Source organism: Silurus meridionalis, chromosome 12 (genome assembly GCF_014805685.1).
Source record: "Silurus meridionalis isolate SWU-2019-XX chromosome 12, ASM1480568v1, whole genome shotgun sequence".
Taxonomy (NCBI): domain Eukaryota; kingdom Metazoa; phylum Chordata; class Actinopteri; order Siluriformes; family Siluridae; genus Silurus; species Silurus meridionalis.
The window spans coordinates 19,434,607-19,449,265 of NC_060895.1; the positions used below are offsets into that span (position 1 = coordinate 19,434,607).

The following is a 14,659-nucleotide window of genomic DNA, read 5'->3' on the forward strand; positions in this document are numbered from 1 at the left end:
CCCTGTCCTAAAGATTTTTCCATCATGACAGAAAACCTACTGAGTATTCCAAAGCTCTGAAACTGGAAACTCCTTCCCGTAAATGTTAAATAAACATTCACTTTTTTTCATAAGGTGCAACGTTCACCATATCAGCGATTATGCGTTTATGTTGAATTAACAACATGTTTGTTTTAGACCTTTTTCTTATTAACCTTAGATCATGTGGCACATCTGCTGCACAAGTCTCTGGGTAAGTTGTTACCATAGAAACGCGTTCTGTCCAATCAGATTTAAGAATTCGACAGCTCTGTGGGATAGCAGTGTATTATGAAGCTCTAATCTTGAAATGAAATGACTATTCACACATTTTTTGTAAGGGGAATAAAAACTCACCTCGCACCTCTCCTCTTTCTCTCTCACTCTTTTACACATTATTTCTCTTACTCTCCTAAAGGGCAATACTATCTCCAAATAGAAGATGTGGGCTTGGACGATGACTCCCCCTACGAATGCCAGGTGGGACGTTCCGAAACCAGTGATCCCATCATCTCCCGTACTGTGTGGATCAATGTGCAAAGTAAGCAAAACCAGTGCTCTTACTGTGTGGATAGAGGGTTATGCTTGAGAAGCAACGGTCATCCTTAGCAATGACAGATAGCTCAGCTTGGAACGCTAATGGCTCTGCGCATAGCAAAAAGGTGACACACAGTGCCAGATCCGGGCCTATCACTTTCCTGAGCAGTTACATTTGGGATCCTAATGAGGCATAGGGTGCGGGTGTCTGCAGGATAGAGTCTCAGCAATGAGTGTGTGTGTGTGTGTGTGTGTGTGTGTGTTACTGTGTCTTGAGCCAAAAGGAAATGCTGATTAACAAACCGTAGATTGTGTGCTTGTTCTGGTCGCACTCGTGTCAAATCGCTATACGAGTGTATATAATGATACCACATTTTTTTAGCAACACTCACTATATGATATGGTTTCAGTCAGGCTGCACAGGCCAGAGATCAATTTTTAGCCGTCAGTGTGGAAGTGTGAAGGCTGCACACGCTTGCTTTCTGAACTGGTATTTCATAGAAAGTCATTTGTCTATGAAGGATGCCATAACATTTTGAACACTGCAGATCATCCAGGCTCAGAATAGAACGGAATCTGTATTGGCAAGTTTACTGCTGCACAGAAACTTTTTTTTCTTTATATATCCTGATGTGCTTTCTCAAACAGAAATACATATAAAAAATACAGGGTCAGAGAGCAGGTGAGGTTAGTGATTAAAGGATAAAAGTCAGTGTAGAGGTTTTTTGTTTGATTTGTTGATTTTTAGAGTGAATAGCTTCTTCAGTGGCATTCATGATTTCATTTGAGTCAAGTCCTGAGTCTTTCATTGACATTTGACTCTTTGATCCATTTCTATTTTATTACATTGCTATCATTAATGTGCTCCAGTCGGATTAAACCAGTGCTACCTCCCTATCTAGAGAGAGTAAGGCAATAGCTCTTTAGTCTTTTACTTAGCCTACAGGTAGAGGTGCTTTTTACTTGTCAAATGTACATTACTGCACAGTGAAATTCTTCTTCAAATGTCCCAGCGATGTTAGGAAGCTGTGGTCAGAACGCAGGGTCAGCCATGATACAGCACTCTTGGAGCACAGAGGGTCAAGGGCCCAACAGTGGCAGCTTGGCAGTGCTCAAGCTTGAACCCCTGAACTTATGACCAGAAACCGAGAAACCCGCTGAATCACCACTGCCCACTACAGCCAAAACTCTGACACTGCCATTGATACCATCATCTTTTGGCTAGATGACTGAATGAGAGCATCCCCAAAACTGCTCCAAACCATTTCCAAAGGGTTATTACGAGGCCAAGGCTCATTGATGCACGTGGGGAGCGAAGGCTGGCCCGTGTCGTCCGATTTAACAGACAAGCTCCTATATCTCAAATTGCTGAAGAAGTTAATGCTGTTAATGCTCGATGGGTCAGGACTGTTTTGGCAGCAAAAGGGGGACCAACACATTATTAGGCAGGTGGTCATAATGTTATGTTTGATCGGTGGTCATAAAGTTATGCCTGGTCGTTGTATATCGACTTTAATTTCTCATTTATGTGACATTTGCTGGTAAATTGCAAATGACAAAAAAAAAAAGGTCTTGCTCTTTCATTTTTCTACAAATGATTGGATGACTTAAGATTGGTGAATTTGATCGTCCTATCAACAAATGATAACATCTTATATGAATGATGAAAGTGCTTGCCCACACTAGCATTAAATTAAAAGCGTTTCAGGATGTCTTTTTCTTCTAACTGGCTTGCTCTAGGGCCCAGTCATGGCAGGGCATTATGACATTATTGCTATTATCCCTCTGACTTTCATCAGTTTTGCCAATCCTTTGGATTCAGTCTCAAGGAATGAAGACTGAGCGCAAATGTACGGGAGGTTTTCATTATGAGAAAATATATAGTCTAGATTTTGGACATTAGAGATATTTGCAAGAGTCAGCACAGTTGGAGTGCAATGGCTAAGCATTACCCTGGGCAAAACACCTTCCTTATCACAGGATATTATTTTGTGCCTCATTGGGCTGGGCATAGTTTCATGCCCCAATGACTGAAATTGGAAAAAAATCCTGTTTATTTGTAGCTGTACAAATTTTCCATCAGAATCGTGACTATTTTCAACTTAATTATACATAATCACTTACACCATTGCACTTTAATTATTTTCTATTATTTTTCAGTTAGCTCTGATTTTATACAACAATCGTGCTGTATCATGGATATTCATATTTTTTGCCCATGTTTCAGCCCAGAACCAGACCCAAAACAGTGATTCAAAAAGAATATGCTTCTGTAGTAACAGGAAACATTTTTTTTCTTATTTATTGAAAGTACAGGTGAGCTCATTTAGTAACAAAAGTATAGTGTCACAGAATTAGCATCCCTGTGAACAAACAATGTCTATAATAACAATATATTGCATGTTGAATATAAAAGAGTATTGTATAACCAACTACCAGCCTATGTCGGACCGCATCTAACTGACTCACACTTTTAACTGATGCTTCAGCTATAAGTGGGTCACTTGTCCCTGCCCTTTACTCAGCTAATTCGCACTTTACCCTACCCATTTTTCATGCTGATCTATGCATTTTTATGGAATTCTATGAGAAAGAAAAACATTGCCCCCTTTGTACCACTAAGTGAGGTAAAAGTGCAATTTAATATATATATATATATATATATATATATATATATATATATATATATATATATATATATATATATATATATATAGAGAGAGAGAGAGAGAGAGAGAGAGAGAGATTAGCTAGTGACACATAGCTGCAGTTTTTGCAATTCTTGGCTTATCTGTATGACCAAATAGACAGAATAATGTAAGTAATTTTTGGTGTTATGAGAAAGAAATGTCATAAAAACGTGTTGGCGTGTTTGTTGATCCCAGAGGGTTGAGTCTTAGGACAGTGTATCTGTATATACATTGTATTATTTCAAACTGCTGATCTACTGGGATTTTCACGCATAACCATCTCTAGGGTTTACAGAAAATCATCCGAAAAAGAGAAAATATCCAGTGAGCGGCAGTTCTGTGGGCGCAAATGCCTTGTTGATGCCAGAGGTCAGAGGAGAATGACCAGACTGGTTTGAGCTGATAGAAAAGCAACAGTAACTCAAATAACCACTCGTTACAACCGAGGTATGCAGAAGAGTATCTCTGAACGCACAACACATCGAACTTTTAGGCTGATGGGCTACAGGAGCAGAAGACCACACCGGGTGCCACTCCTGGCAGCTAAGAACAGGAAACTAAGGCTACAATTCGCACAGTACCAATTAAGCATCGTGTCAATGCCACAGCCTACCTGAGTATTGTTGCTGACCATGTCCATCCCTTTATGACCACAGTGTACCCATCTTCTGATGGCTACATGACAATGAGTTCACCGACTTAAATGGCCTCCACAGTCACCAGATCTCAATCCAATAGAGCACCTTTGGGATGTGGTGGAACGGGAGATTCGCATCATAGATGTGCAGCCGACAAATCTGCAGCAACTGCGTGATGCTATCATGTCAATATGGACCAAAATCTCTGAGGAATGTTTCCAGTACCTTGTTGAATCCATGCCACAAAGGATGAAGGATTTTTCTTAATTATTGTAAGAACAGGTTAGCTTATTTAGTAACAACATATAGTGTTCATTCCTGTGAACAGAAAATGTCCCTAATAACAATATATTGAATGTTACAGTTAGAGGAGGCATCTATCTATCTATCTATCTATCTATCTATCTATCTATCTATCTATCTATCTATCTGTCTGTCTGTCTGTCTGTCTGTCTGTCTGTCTGTCTGTCTGTCTGTCTGTCTATCTATCTATCTATCTATCTATCTATCTATCTATCTATCTATCTATCTATCTATCTATCTATCATCTCAAGGATTGAGTGCATGGCAGCTTAGTTACCAGCTACATTTCTTATGCTTTAGGTTCAATAAACACAATAAAATGCAATTAGCTTCCAATCAGTAGTCAAATCAGTAGGATTAAATAGAATGATAATGGTGCAATAGTTAACACTGTAGAAGTGAAGGTAAACTGTATGATGCATATCAGTATTGTAAATGGCATCTGTAAAAATTAAGAAGGCAGTCGTCTATTAAGCTAGTGTGCTGTTCGGCAGTGTTGCTGTAAAACCAGCCTGCAGTGGCTGTAAAACCATCTGATAAGTCATCATCTAAGAAGGACTTGTACCTCCTCTTATGATTTTAACCAGACCTGCCTCATTTTATTGGATAAAGGTTAATTACCGGTCACAGTAGCAGAATTTCATTCGTTCATTACCAGTAACCACTTTAATCCCTAGTTGTGATTAGGGTCATGGTGGATCCGGTGTTTACCCCGGGAATTCTGGGGGTAATGCAGGAATAAATCTGAGATAGGTTGTCAGTCCTAAAGCAATTTAGTGCAGCCAGTCTAATCAGCATGGATTTGGACATAAGAGGAAATCGGAGAACCTGGTGAAAACCTGTACAGATGCATGATTAATGTGAAATTTCACACAGACCTGAGAATATTAATGGATCATAACTAGAGATTAAAGTAGTTACTGGTTAGCATGTTTAGAAATTATAGTTAGACAGCAAGAAATACTGTAAAGCTTTTATTTGATTAGCATCAACAAACAAAAAGCAGTTTAATATTTATGCAAAAATGATTGCTGACTATCTTATTCACACACACACACACACACACACACACACACACACACACACACACACACATATATATATATATATATATATATATATATATATATATATATATATATATATATATATATATATATATATATATGGCAATATGGCATATTGGCCAGGGTAACAATCTAAACTATTAGATAGAAAGTTTAGATTGTAGGTATATAGCCCAAAATGTCCATCTGAGTCTATGCTCAATGAATCAGCCCTACTTTACCCCACAAACATGCAACTACTATTTTAGTGTCATTGCTCTGCTGAGAACAGCCCATCACCCAAATAATGGCCGAGCTGCATTGGTCATGCAATTGTTTTGAATTATTAATGCATGCAGACCTGAAGGTGGCTGACAAACTGTTAATAAACTGGTAACTCATGTTAAATTCATGAAATTCATTATAAAATCTGTTCATGAAAATTGCTTAGTAAGCTTTGGAATTCTTTAGTATTTGTCAAATGATTTTCGTAGCAAAGAAATCCACATGACACTTACCATCATGGTACCAGAGAGTTGTTTTAGGGCAAAAAAGATCTAACCTTTAATTAGATACAACATTTGAAAGGGAACCTTACAAAAATCTGTTATAAAGTTTTGAACTGTACTGGACTTTAAAAGAAACTAATTGAAACCTTCATTAGTATAATATAATTGAAAAGTATAATTTCAAATTCACTTTTCTGACACCAAGTTGACTAATGCTAGACAGTGAGTTAAATGCCTGCCACAAGTGTTAACTATATATTTAATGACTTGCTATTTATGACTTTTCATTAAAACTAAAGAAAATGTAAACAAAGTTTTATATTTAAGCTTCGACTGTAAATGTATTCTGTCAGTCACACAGGAATTACTTTTATTTATTTCAAGGAATTCTGAGCTGGTAAATCGACAGGGAAGATTTCAATAAAGTAACAGGGCTAAGCCCCGCCTTGGCTTTTCAAAATAAAATAGCACTCTAGCACCACCAATGGCCATAAATCAAAAAGAAAAAACACAATAATAAGAAGTAGAAACTGGGCCACATTTCACAAGTACACGATATAGCCTATGGTTAATAGTCATGACATTTAGGGCATTTGGCAGACTCTCTTATTCAGAGTGACTTACATCTGAGCATTTCAGGACCAAGGGCCTTGCTCAAGGACCCAGGAGGGGCAGCTGGGTGGGATTTGAACTCACGACCTTCAGAGCACAAGTCCAACAAATTTACCACTGAGCTACCACTTCCCCATTTTTTGAAAACACAGATACATCTTCCTGATTTGATGTCCATTTAGGCTGAGGTTTTTCATCCTGCTTTGCGGAGACATCCTTACGGTCAGTGACTGAGATGTTCTTTTGATTAACCAAAATTTGGTGATCAGAAAAACTCTTGAAGAATAAGTGAAGCATAACTGACTCATAAGACTTTTAAAAAAATGACGAATAACAAATCTGTCTTTAAATGTGACTGTATTACTTTGCCTCACATCATTCTTCCTATTATATTAAAAAGACCTCATGATTATAAAGCATTGCTCATTAAGGCTATGGCTAGATATGAGATTGAAGTCTGCATATTTTATAATAGGACCAGCTGTCCTGGGGAATATCATCGAAATAAGATAGTAGGTAGATGTCTTCAGATTCTAGCTCAACAAATGTTCTCTCTAGGCATTTGTCTTGCGTGTGGGTAGCGAAAAAGACAGATTAAATAGTTCAAAATTACAACACGCTGCCTGTTGAATATTTCAGTATTTTGTATAATCAATTACTAACACATGCCTGCTGCCAAAGTGAGGTCAGAGACGTGTGAAAGCTTAACTCCGACCAACACAGAGAATTCGCAAGCAGCAGCCTGGCATCAGACCATACAATTTCACCCTGAAGAAAAGACATATGTGCAAATATTCTCTCTCTTCAGCTCTCTCATTTCTTTTCCCTGTGTCTCTTGCTCCCCCTCTCTGTCTCGACACTGCGATGGGAGCCGACCCATATGGCTCAGGCAGGGGGCATTGAAAGCCTGTTTTCTTCTTCTGTCATCCACCATTCACCTCTTGCATCGTCTGAGCCGCTAGAGACTGGAGCATGCGTGTGTTTGAAAGAAGGGCACATGGGGGGATGGTTGCTGTGACGACACCGGTGGCTTTCTTTCTTTTTGGAGCCTGGGAATGGAACAGGTTTTACTGACAACACTGTGAGAGTACAGGGATGAACAGAATCTCCCTCATGCAAGCACCTGCACCATAAGAACGGCTTACACGTTTATCACTCTGTACTGACAAGCTCACAAGAATGTGCTTTGAAATCACGCCTATGCCAGAGGAAATTCACAAGTCGTTCTCTGGTTTCGATTGATTCATTTATCTGTACAGTTCTTTAAGTTTTGGCTTCTATGCTTATTTCCCTGCTTATTAAATGTAAGGGTTTTTTTTTTAACTGTCTGTCTGTCTGTCTGTCTGTCTGTCTGTCTGTCTGTCTGTCTGTCTATCTATCTATCTATCTATCTATCTATCTATCTATCTATCTATCTATCTATCTATCTATCTATCTAAAACCACATCTGTTGGAGAGTATGGGGTTTGGTTGTATGTGGGTTTAGTTCTATGAAATATGATTTTTCTATGAGTTACAGCATGAGAAATCATTTTTCATGATGAAATTTTGACATGATTTCCATTGTACACTCGGACAAAAGAAAAAGAGATGAATTTTGCCAAAAATGTTGGGTTAGGAAATGAGCAATTCAAGCTACAAATTTCCAGTAAACAAGGTAGTTAAACTAAAACAAATGCACCCTCAGACCTTCCTGTGCCACCCTTTGCTTGTTTACTTTTATCTGAACTGTTTGGGGGAAAAAAAAACTAAAAATAGGGAAATTCAATTATATCATCTTCTTGTACACAAAGTAGGTGAAATATGACCATGATTAAAATGGGATTTTTTAAATGTTTTTTTTTTTCCTTAAAATAGTCATTATTTGTTTATCCACCATATCTGTTCACCAATGACTTTATAAAATTGATATATAAAAATGGGATTGATAGGACTGCAAGAGATCTATGGTAATTTTTCCTTATTTTGGGTTGGGGTCTATTCTTTTGGCTTAGGAGTACATCATTTATAATATAAGCTACAGACTTTATTTACAATTTATACATTTCTTTATAACTTACTTTATAATTTATAATATAAACTACATACTTTCCAGAACTGAAATAAATTTTATTTGTATAGCAATTTTAACAATGGGCATTGTCGCAAAGGTTTACAGAAATAAATCTTAGAACATATAAAGTATTCCTATAAATGCATCCCTAGTAAACCAACCAGAGGCAACTGTGGTAAAGAAAAACATCCTGAGACAATATATTGTTTTTTTACATTTTTTTTTTATGTAAGGATTAAAAGAGCAGCAAATGATCTACATTATATGTTTATTATCTCTTGTTCAATTTATGACTAATAGTTTGTTAAAAAATTAAATTTTAAAGCATGATATTTTGTAATTTTGAGTTTGGCCCTGTATTTGCCGGAGTGTATACTTTCACAAACTCTACACTGAATAGAAAAATGCTGCTTCTTTTCTTTTTATCTCAGCCACAGGTGATTCAATTAAGTAACATGTTGCATGTGACTTCTGCATAAAGGTTATGGACAGTGTCAGTTACATGAATGACTGTATTTTGCAAATGTTTTTGTAAGTGTGTTTTATACCGAGTTGAATGTGTAATATGTACCCTGGTAGAGCTCTGAGCCAAAATAGATCTTGAACTCCATAACATTTGTTTGTATATAGATGCTGTATCTCATAACCGTGTATTGAATGCATTTTTAGTGTGGATATAATATTATCAAAATGCTTATAATATACCATATAATATAACAGCAAACCAAACTGCTGGTCATCCCGGGTGATTCATCTCCAGGTCAGGATCTCAAAATATGTTTTTTTTATATCTCTGTGACTATGGACGATCAACTGTCCTCCTCACATGTTGCTAATGTGACTTGTACTTCTCTACAATATCCGAAGGATTCAACCAATTTTGTCCACACAGGCTGCTTAGATGCATGTTAAGTTTCTTGTAATTTCGAGACTGGACTACTGCAACTCTCTGCTGGCAGGTCCACTTCTAAACGCCATTTGTTCAGTGCAAATGATCCAAAACACAGCAGCATGACTTGTGTTCAACTTGCCCAAGTTCTCCCACACCACTTCACTGCTTTCCCTCCACTAGCTTCCGGTAGCTGCACACATCAGATTCAAAACACTGATGCTCACCTGCAAAGCTAAAAATGGACCAGCACCCTCTTACCTCAGAGACGTCATCACTCCTTGCACTGCACCACGCTGTTTAAGATCTTCTAGCAGTGCTCAAATGGTACCACCTCAAGGCTCTTGTTCTGGCACCGAGGTGGTGGAATGAACTTGTCGTTAGATGTGGAAGCATTACATTTTCCTTTTATTTGAACTAAAAAACCCATACTTGTTCTAGAATGACAATGCCTCTGTGGAAAAAGGCATCTTCATGAAGATATGGTTTATCTGGGGTGAAAGATCTTTGGTGTTTTGTTATAGAGCACTGACTGCAATCCCAGTGAACACCTTTGGGATAAACTGAAATGCTGACGGCACCCCAGGCCCTCTCACTGTTTCGACATCAATACCTTATCTTACTAATGCACAAATCTCCACAACCACACTCCAAAATCTAGTAGAACATCTTCCCAGAAGAGTGCAGGTCATTATAACAGCAAAAAGAGGATGTTAAAAAATGTGAATATGAATATGTGTTCACGAACCTTTGTCCATATAGTGTATGTATATTTGTCATTCCCTTCCATCTGATATATCTGTAGTTGCTTGAGCCGTAAGTCTCACAGAGATGGAGATTTGATTATATTTTAAATATGTTATCTACCACCGACAACCACTAACACAACCGCACATCTTTAACTTGCGCATATCCACCATCAACTGTTGCGGGAGCCAATTTGTTCGGGCGAATATTACACTGCAAAACAGAATAATACCAATATCGGGGTGGCGCTCGGTTTTATCCATTTGTGCTGATTTCCCAGTTGTTTTGCACCATAATTTCCTGTTCTCCACACCACTGTGCCTTTCAGACTTAGGCACGGCCGCGCCTCGCTTTAAATCTACCTTCGCAAATCTAATACAAACGGCATAATGTCTTTAGCGAGGGGAGTGGGGCGGCAAGAAAAGGGAGAGAAACGGAGAGTAAAGGATGAGGCAGGACCTTAATTGGATTCCCCGTGTCCATGTGATATGTTTTATAATGGGCTAATTCAAGATGAATCACCCCGTGCAGGCTAGCGGCTAAGAGCAAGGCCACTGCATCAATAGCCAGCTCCACAGGCGATACGCAGAGGCGTCGTGAAGAGGAGTGGGCCTCGTCAGAAACATTTAACAAAGTGCGTCGTTAGCCCCATGTGTGTGTGTGTGTGTGTGTGTGTGTGTGTGTGTGTGTGTGTGTCTGTGTTTTCTCATCACTGATATGCTAGTGCAGCAGCCACTAGATCAAGTGAACCATCATAATTCAAAGCAACACAGCCTCAACTTGTACACAGCTTAAATTAGCCATGCTAGCAAACAGCCAGTGCAGAGTTCATTAGCCTTTTTTTTACAGTCTCTGGGTGGCTCTTTATCAGGCTCTTACGCCTGCTTCCTATGAAATAGTACCATACCACATGCTCTCTCCCAAGTCACACGTTACTTTCTTGGCCTTCAGGTCGCCGCTTAGCGATCATTATTATGCTCCGGGTGATTTGGCAGGTTCACCAACATTTCCTGTGGATGGACCTTGATATAATAGCTCTACAAACATCCGAATATAATAACAGTTAAACACTATTACTGTTTCCAAGACATTAACAGCATGTTTTTTTCAGGGTAGGTTTGGATAGTTGGTAATGTGGGAATTGGTAGCTTAGTGGTTAAGGTATTGAACTTGGGTTTAGTAGATCGTCACTTCAAATACCAGCAAAACTAAACTGCCACTCCTGGGCACCTGAGCAAGGCTCTTAACCATGTAGCTGCTCAGTTGTATCAATGATATGAATATAAGTCTTCTGGAAAAGGTCATCTGCCAAATTCTGTAAATGTAATGTAAAGCTATTTTAATGAAAATAATAACAATAACTACTAGCTAGTTTGTTGCTGATTGCTGATCAATCCAAAACTTGCTAGCATGCATCTGATGTTTTACAGTTCATTACAATAACACTATGTTTAACACCACTGTTGACACCACATTGCTAGCTATGCTATATCAAGATGATTTCTATCGACTACTTGACTATCTTGAGATTACTAATCTATATTACTTATTTTACTCTTATTCCTACAACTATAAGGTTTTATGATAATCAGATTAGCTCAATAAAATCAAATCTACTGTAATCACGTGTCCCTGGTGCTTGTGATTGGTCAACTAAGCCTCGAACAATTTACAACAGGCGTGTTAAATGCATTTTAAGTAACAAGGTCATGTTACATTCAATTTGAGGGAAAGTTGAAATGACAAAAAACTAAATCCTTACAGTTTAAATAGCTTTTTGTCATTTTGCTATTACCACAGGTTGCCAGTTGCTCAGATTTCATTTGCTCTATTGTGCCCCCTAGTGTAATAATCTACAAGACAAATGAAATACATTGACTATATATATATATATATATATATATATATATATATATATATATATATATATATATATATATATATATATTGTATATACAGACCATATAGACAAAAGTTTGTGGATGGTATGGTATGCGCTTTTTTAGCATCACATTCCACATTTAGTCCCTTCACACTTCCACTAGATTTTAAAGTGTGCTACAGACATTTGTGCTCATTCAGACACAAGGGTGGTAGTAAAGTCAGGTACTGATATAGGTGAGGTGAGGAGGCCTGAGGTGCAGTCAGAATTCCAATTTATTCCAAAGATGTTCAGTATGGTTCGGTTCAGAAATCTATAGCAGGAGATCTTCAACTCCATTTCATGCAAAGCATATTTTCATGGAGTTTACTTTATAACAATACTTCACCTAAACCTTCATAATGCACTAATCTTTATTAAATAAATGATGGTAAAAGTTAGATATAGGGTTGGTCACAGTAGGCTTTTTGCAATTTCTTCATAAACCTGCTGAGAATATTGGGAGTAACCCTAAATGACTTCATGTTACAGCAGCAATGATTTCTGAGGGGTCCTAAAGCAATTACAATATAATTTCTGGCAGATAAATTAAGAAATATATAATTAATTTCTGTACGCAGTGACTCTGTTAGCCAGGCAGCTTCTTCCTTGAGGTTAAGTTTCTATTCTTTTAAAGCTTTGTCTAATATAGGGTGATCTGACATCGCTATAATCAGGTCTTCCTCCATGTTGGATTTTTCTGAAGAGGTCACAATGTGATGTGGTATTCTTTTGGTCATACGTCCTCATATGATACAAAGTGATCTCACCAAACTTGCAAATGCAAAAGTTCTCAGCATTGAACTTGCACTTCTGGTCTCTAGTGTTGACATGTGTGTACGTAAAAGTCACAAATTAGTATCCACTGGTGACCAGTAGGGACCAATAAGACTTCAGATTAAAGTAGGTATTTTATATGATTTCTTTGATTTGCTGATAGTGATTTAATGTGCACAAAACATACTACATGATAAAAAAAACGAGTTAACATGTGCTATGAAACCAGTTAATGGTTTGTAACGGTTTTTGCAGTGAAAACCATTAGAATTACTGCGATGGGTTATTTATTTTTTTTTTTCAAACACAACTTGAATTTTATCTTTTCCTTCAGCAACACTCTGAATGATTTTAATTCGCTTTGCTCATCAGGTTTCACACTAGCTTGTGGAGTTTATAAAACCTCAAGTACACTCTGTCATTAAAGCAAAACTGATGCATACTGAACACTATGACATCCTAAAATACTTTTGTATATGTGACTTTTCACCTAAATTGAGGCTGATAAAAAATCATGATACAAATCATAATTAAAATTAAACAGAATGTCAAACAGTGGTATATTTTACTAGCCTTTACAGACTCCCCCCCCCCACCTCCAGCATAAATAAAATAAATCTTATCCATACATTTTAATACAGTTTACAACCATGTCTACACACAGATTTTAAATACTTATAATAATATAATATACAATAATTTTATTATATTCCCTAGAGATTACTGGATATCCTTCTGTGAGCTCATCATACCCATTTTAATGACATCACACCAGGAAAGTGGTTTGGTCTGGATCATATGATCTTTGCTAGCTGTATTGGCTTCACATTGCAAATTGTCTCAACTTACTTAACGTGCTTTTTTTTTTTTGCTTCACAGATATTGTGTACCAAAAATAATCTATTGAAAAGATGTAAGACTCAAAAGCTTGTGGCCAACTGACTCTAAGATGTGTGTGCTTTTTGAACATTCCATTCCAAATGTAGTCCCCATTTGCTGTTATACTAATTTCCACTCTCCCCTCTGGGAAGATGTTTCACTCGATTATAGAATGTGATGTGGAGATTTGTGCTCATTCAGCCACAAAGGTGTGAGTAAAGCTAGGTACTGATGTAGGTGAGGTGAGGAGGCCTTGGGTGCAGTAGAATTCCAATTCATCCCAAACGTGTTCAATAGGGTTGACATCAGAGCTCTAAGGCAGGCTCAAGATCTTCCTCTCCAACCCATTTAAACCATATTGTCTTACTTTGCGTATAGGGGCACTGTCCAGCTGGAACAGGCTTGTGTCTTCTCGTTCTATGAAGTCAAGGGAAAATGAAATGTTACCCCTAAAGACATCCAATTGTGTGCCTCCATCTTTGTGGTAACAATTTAGGGAAAAACCACATATGTCTAGAAAAGTCAGGTTTCCATATAGTGTATGTCTTCTTTGAAAGAGTTTGCTTACAGACAGGAATGTATCAAGAACTTTAAGAATTTTCTCTGCAATAATTCTGGAATCTAGTTGAATCTTATCAGCGTAAACAGAGTCATGTTACCCCAAGGCCAGACTTGTTTGTTCTAGTTCTGCTGAAGCATCTTTACATAAATCTCCTTTACCTGTTTCTTTTGGTTATTTCAGACCGAACGTGACAGCGACACAGGCCCAGCTGCTGCATTCAGACACTTAATTCCCGTCAGTTTTGTATCTACGCATTAGCCCCGGTAGACGATGGAGACGCTCAATCATTTCTCAGTTGTCAGGCGGACTTAGTCAATTCGGCGTCTTGTTCCCTTGAATAAAAATGTTTGTTCTTACACAGTGCTCAAAGAAATGCAGGCGGAATGAGAGAACAGGGGGAAAAAAAAGGGAGGATATTGCTATCAGGCATCTCCCCTCAACCACACCTGCTCCTCTTTCATTCTTGGAGAAAGTGATG

General features: G+C 37.9%; 1 protein-coding gene across 1 annotated transcript in view; it reads left to right on the forward strand.

Moving 5' to 3' along the window:
• Positions 1 to 14,659, forward strand: part of nphs1 (NPHS1 adhesion molecule, nephrin) — a 146,763-nt gene that overhangs the window by 24,116 nt on the left and 107,988 nt on the right. Inside the window, 1 exon segment of the mRNA XM_046862206.1 lies at positions 437 to 559. Coding sequence (XP_046718162.1) covers positions 437 to 559 — 123 coding nt within the window.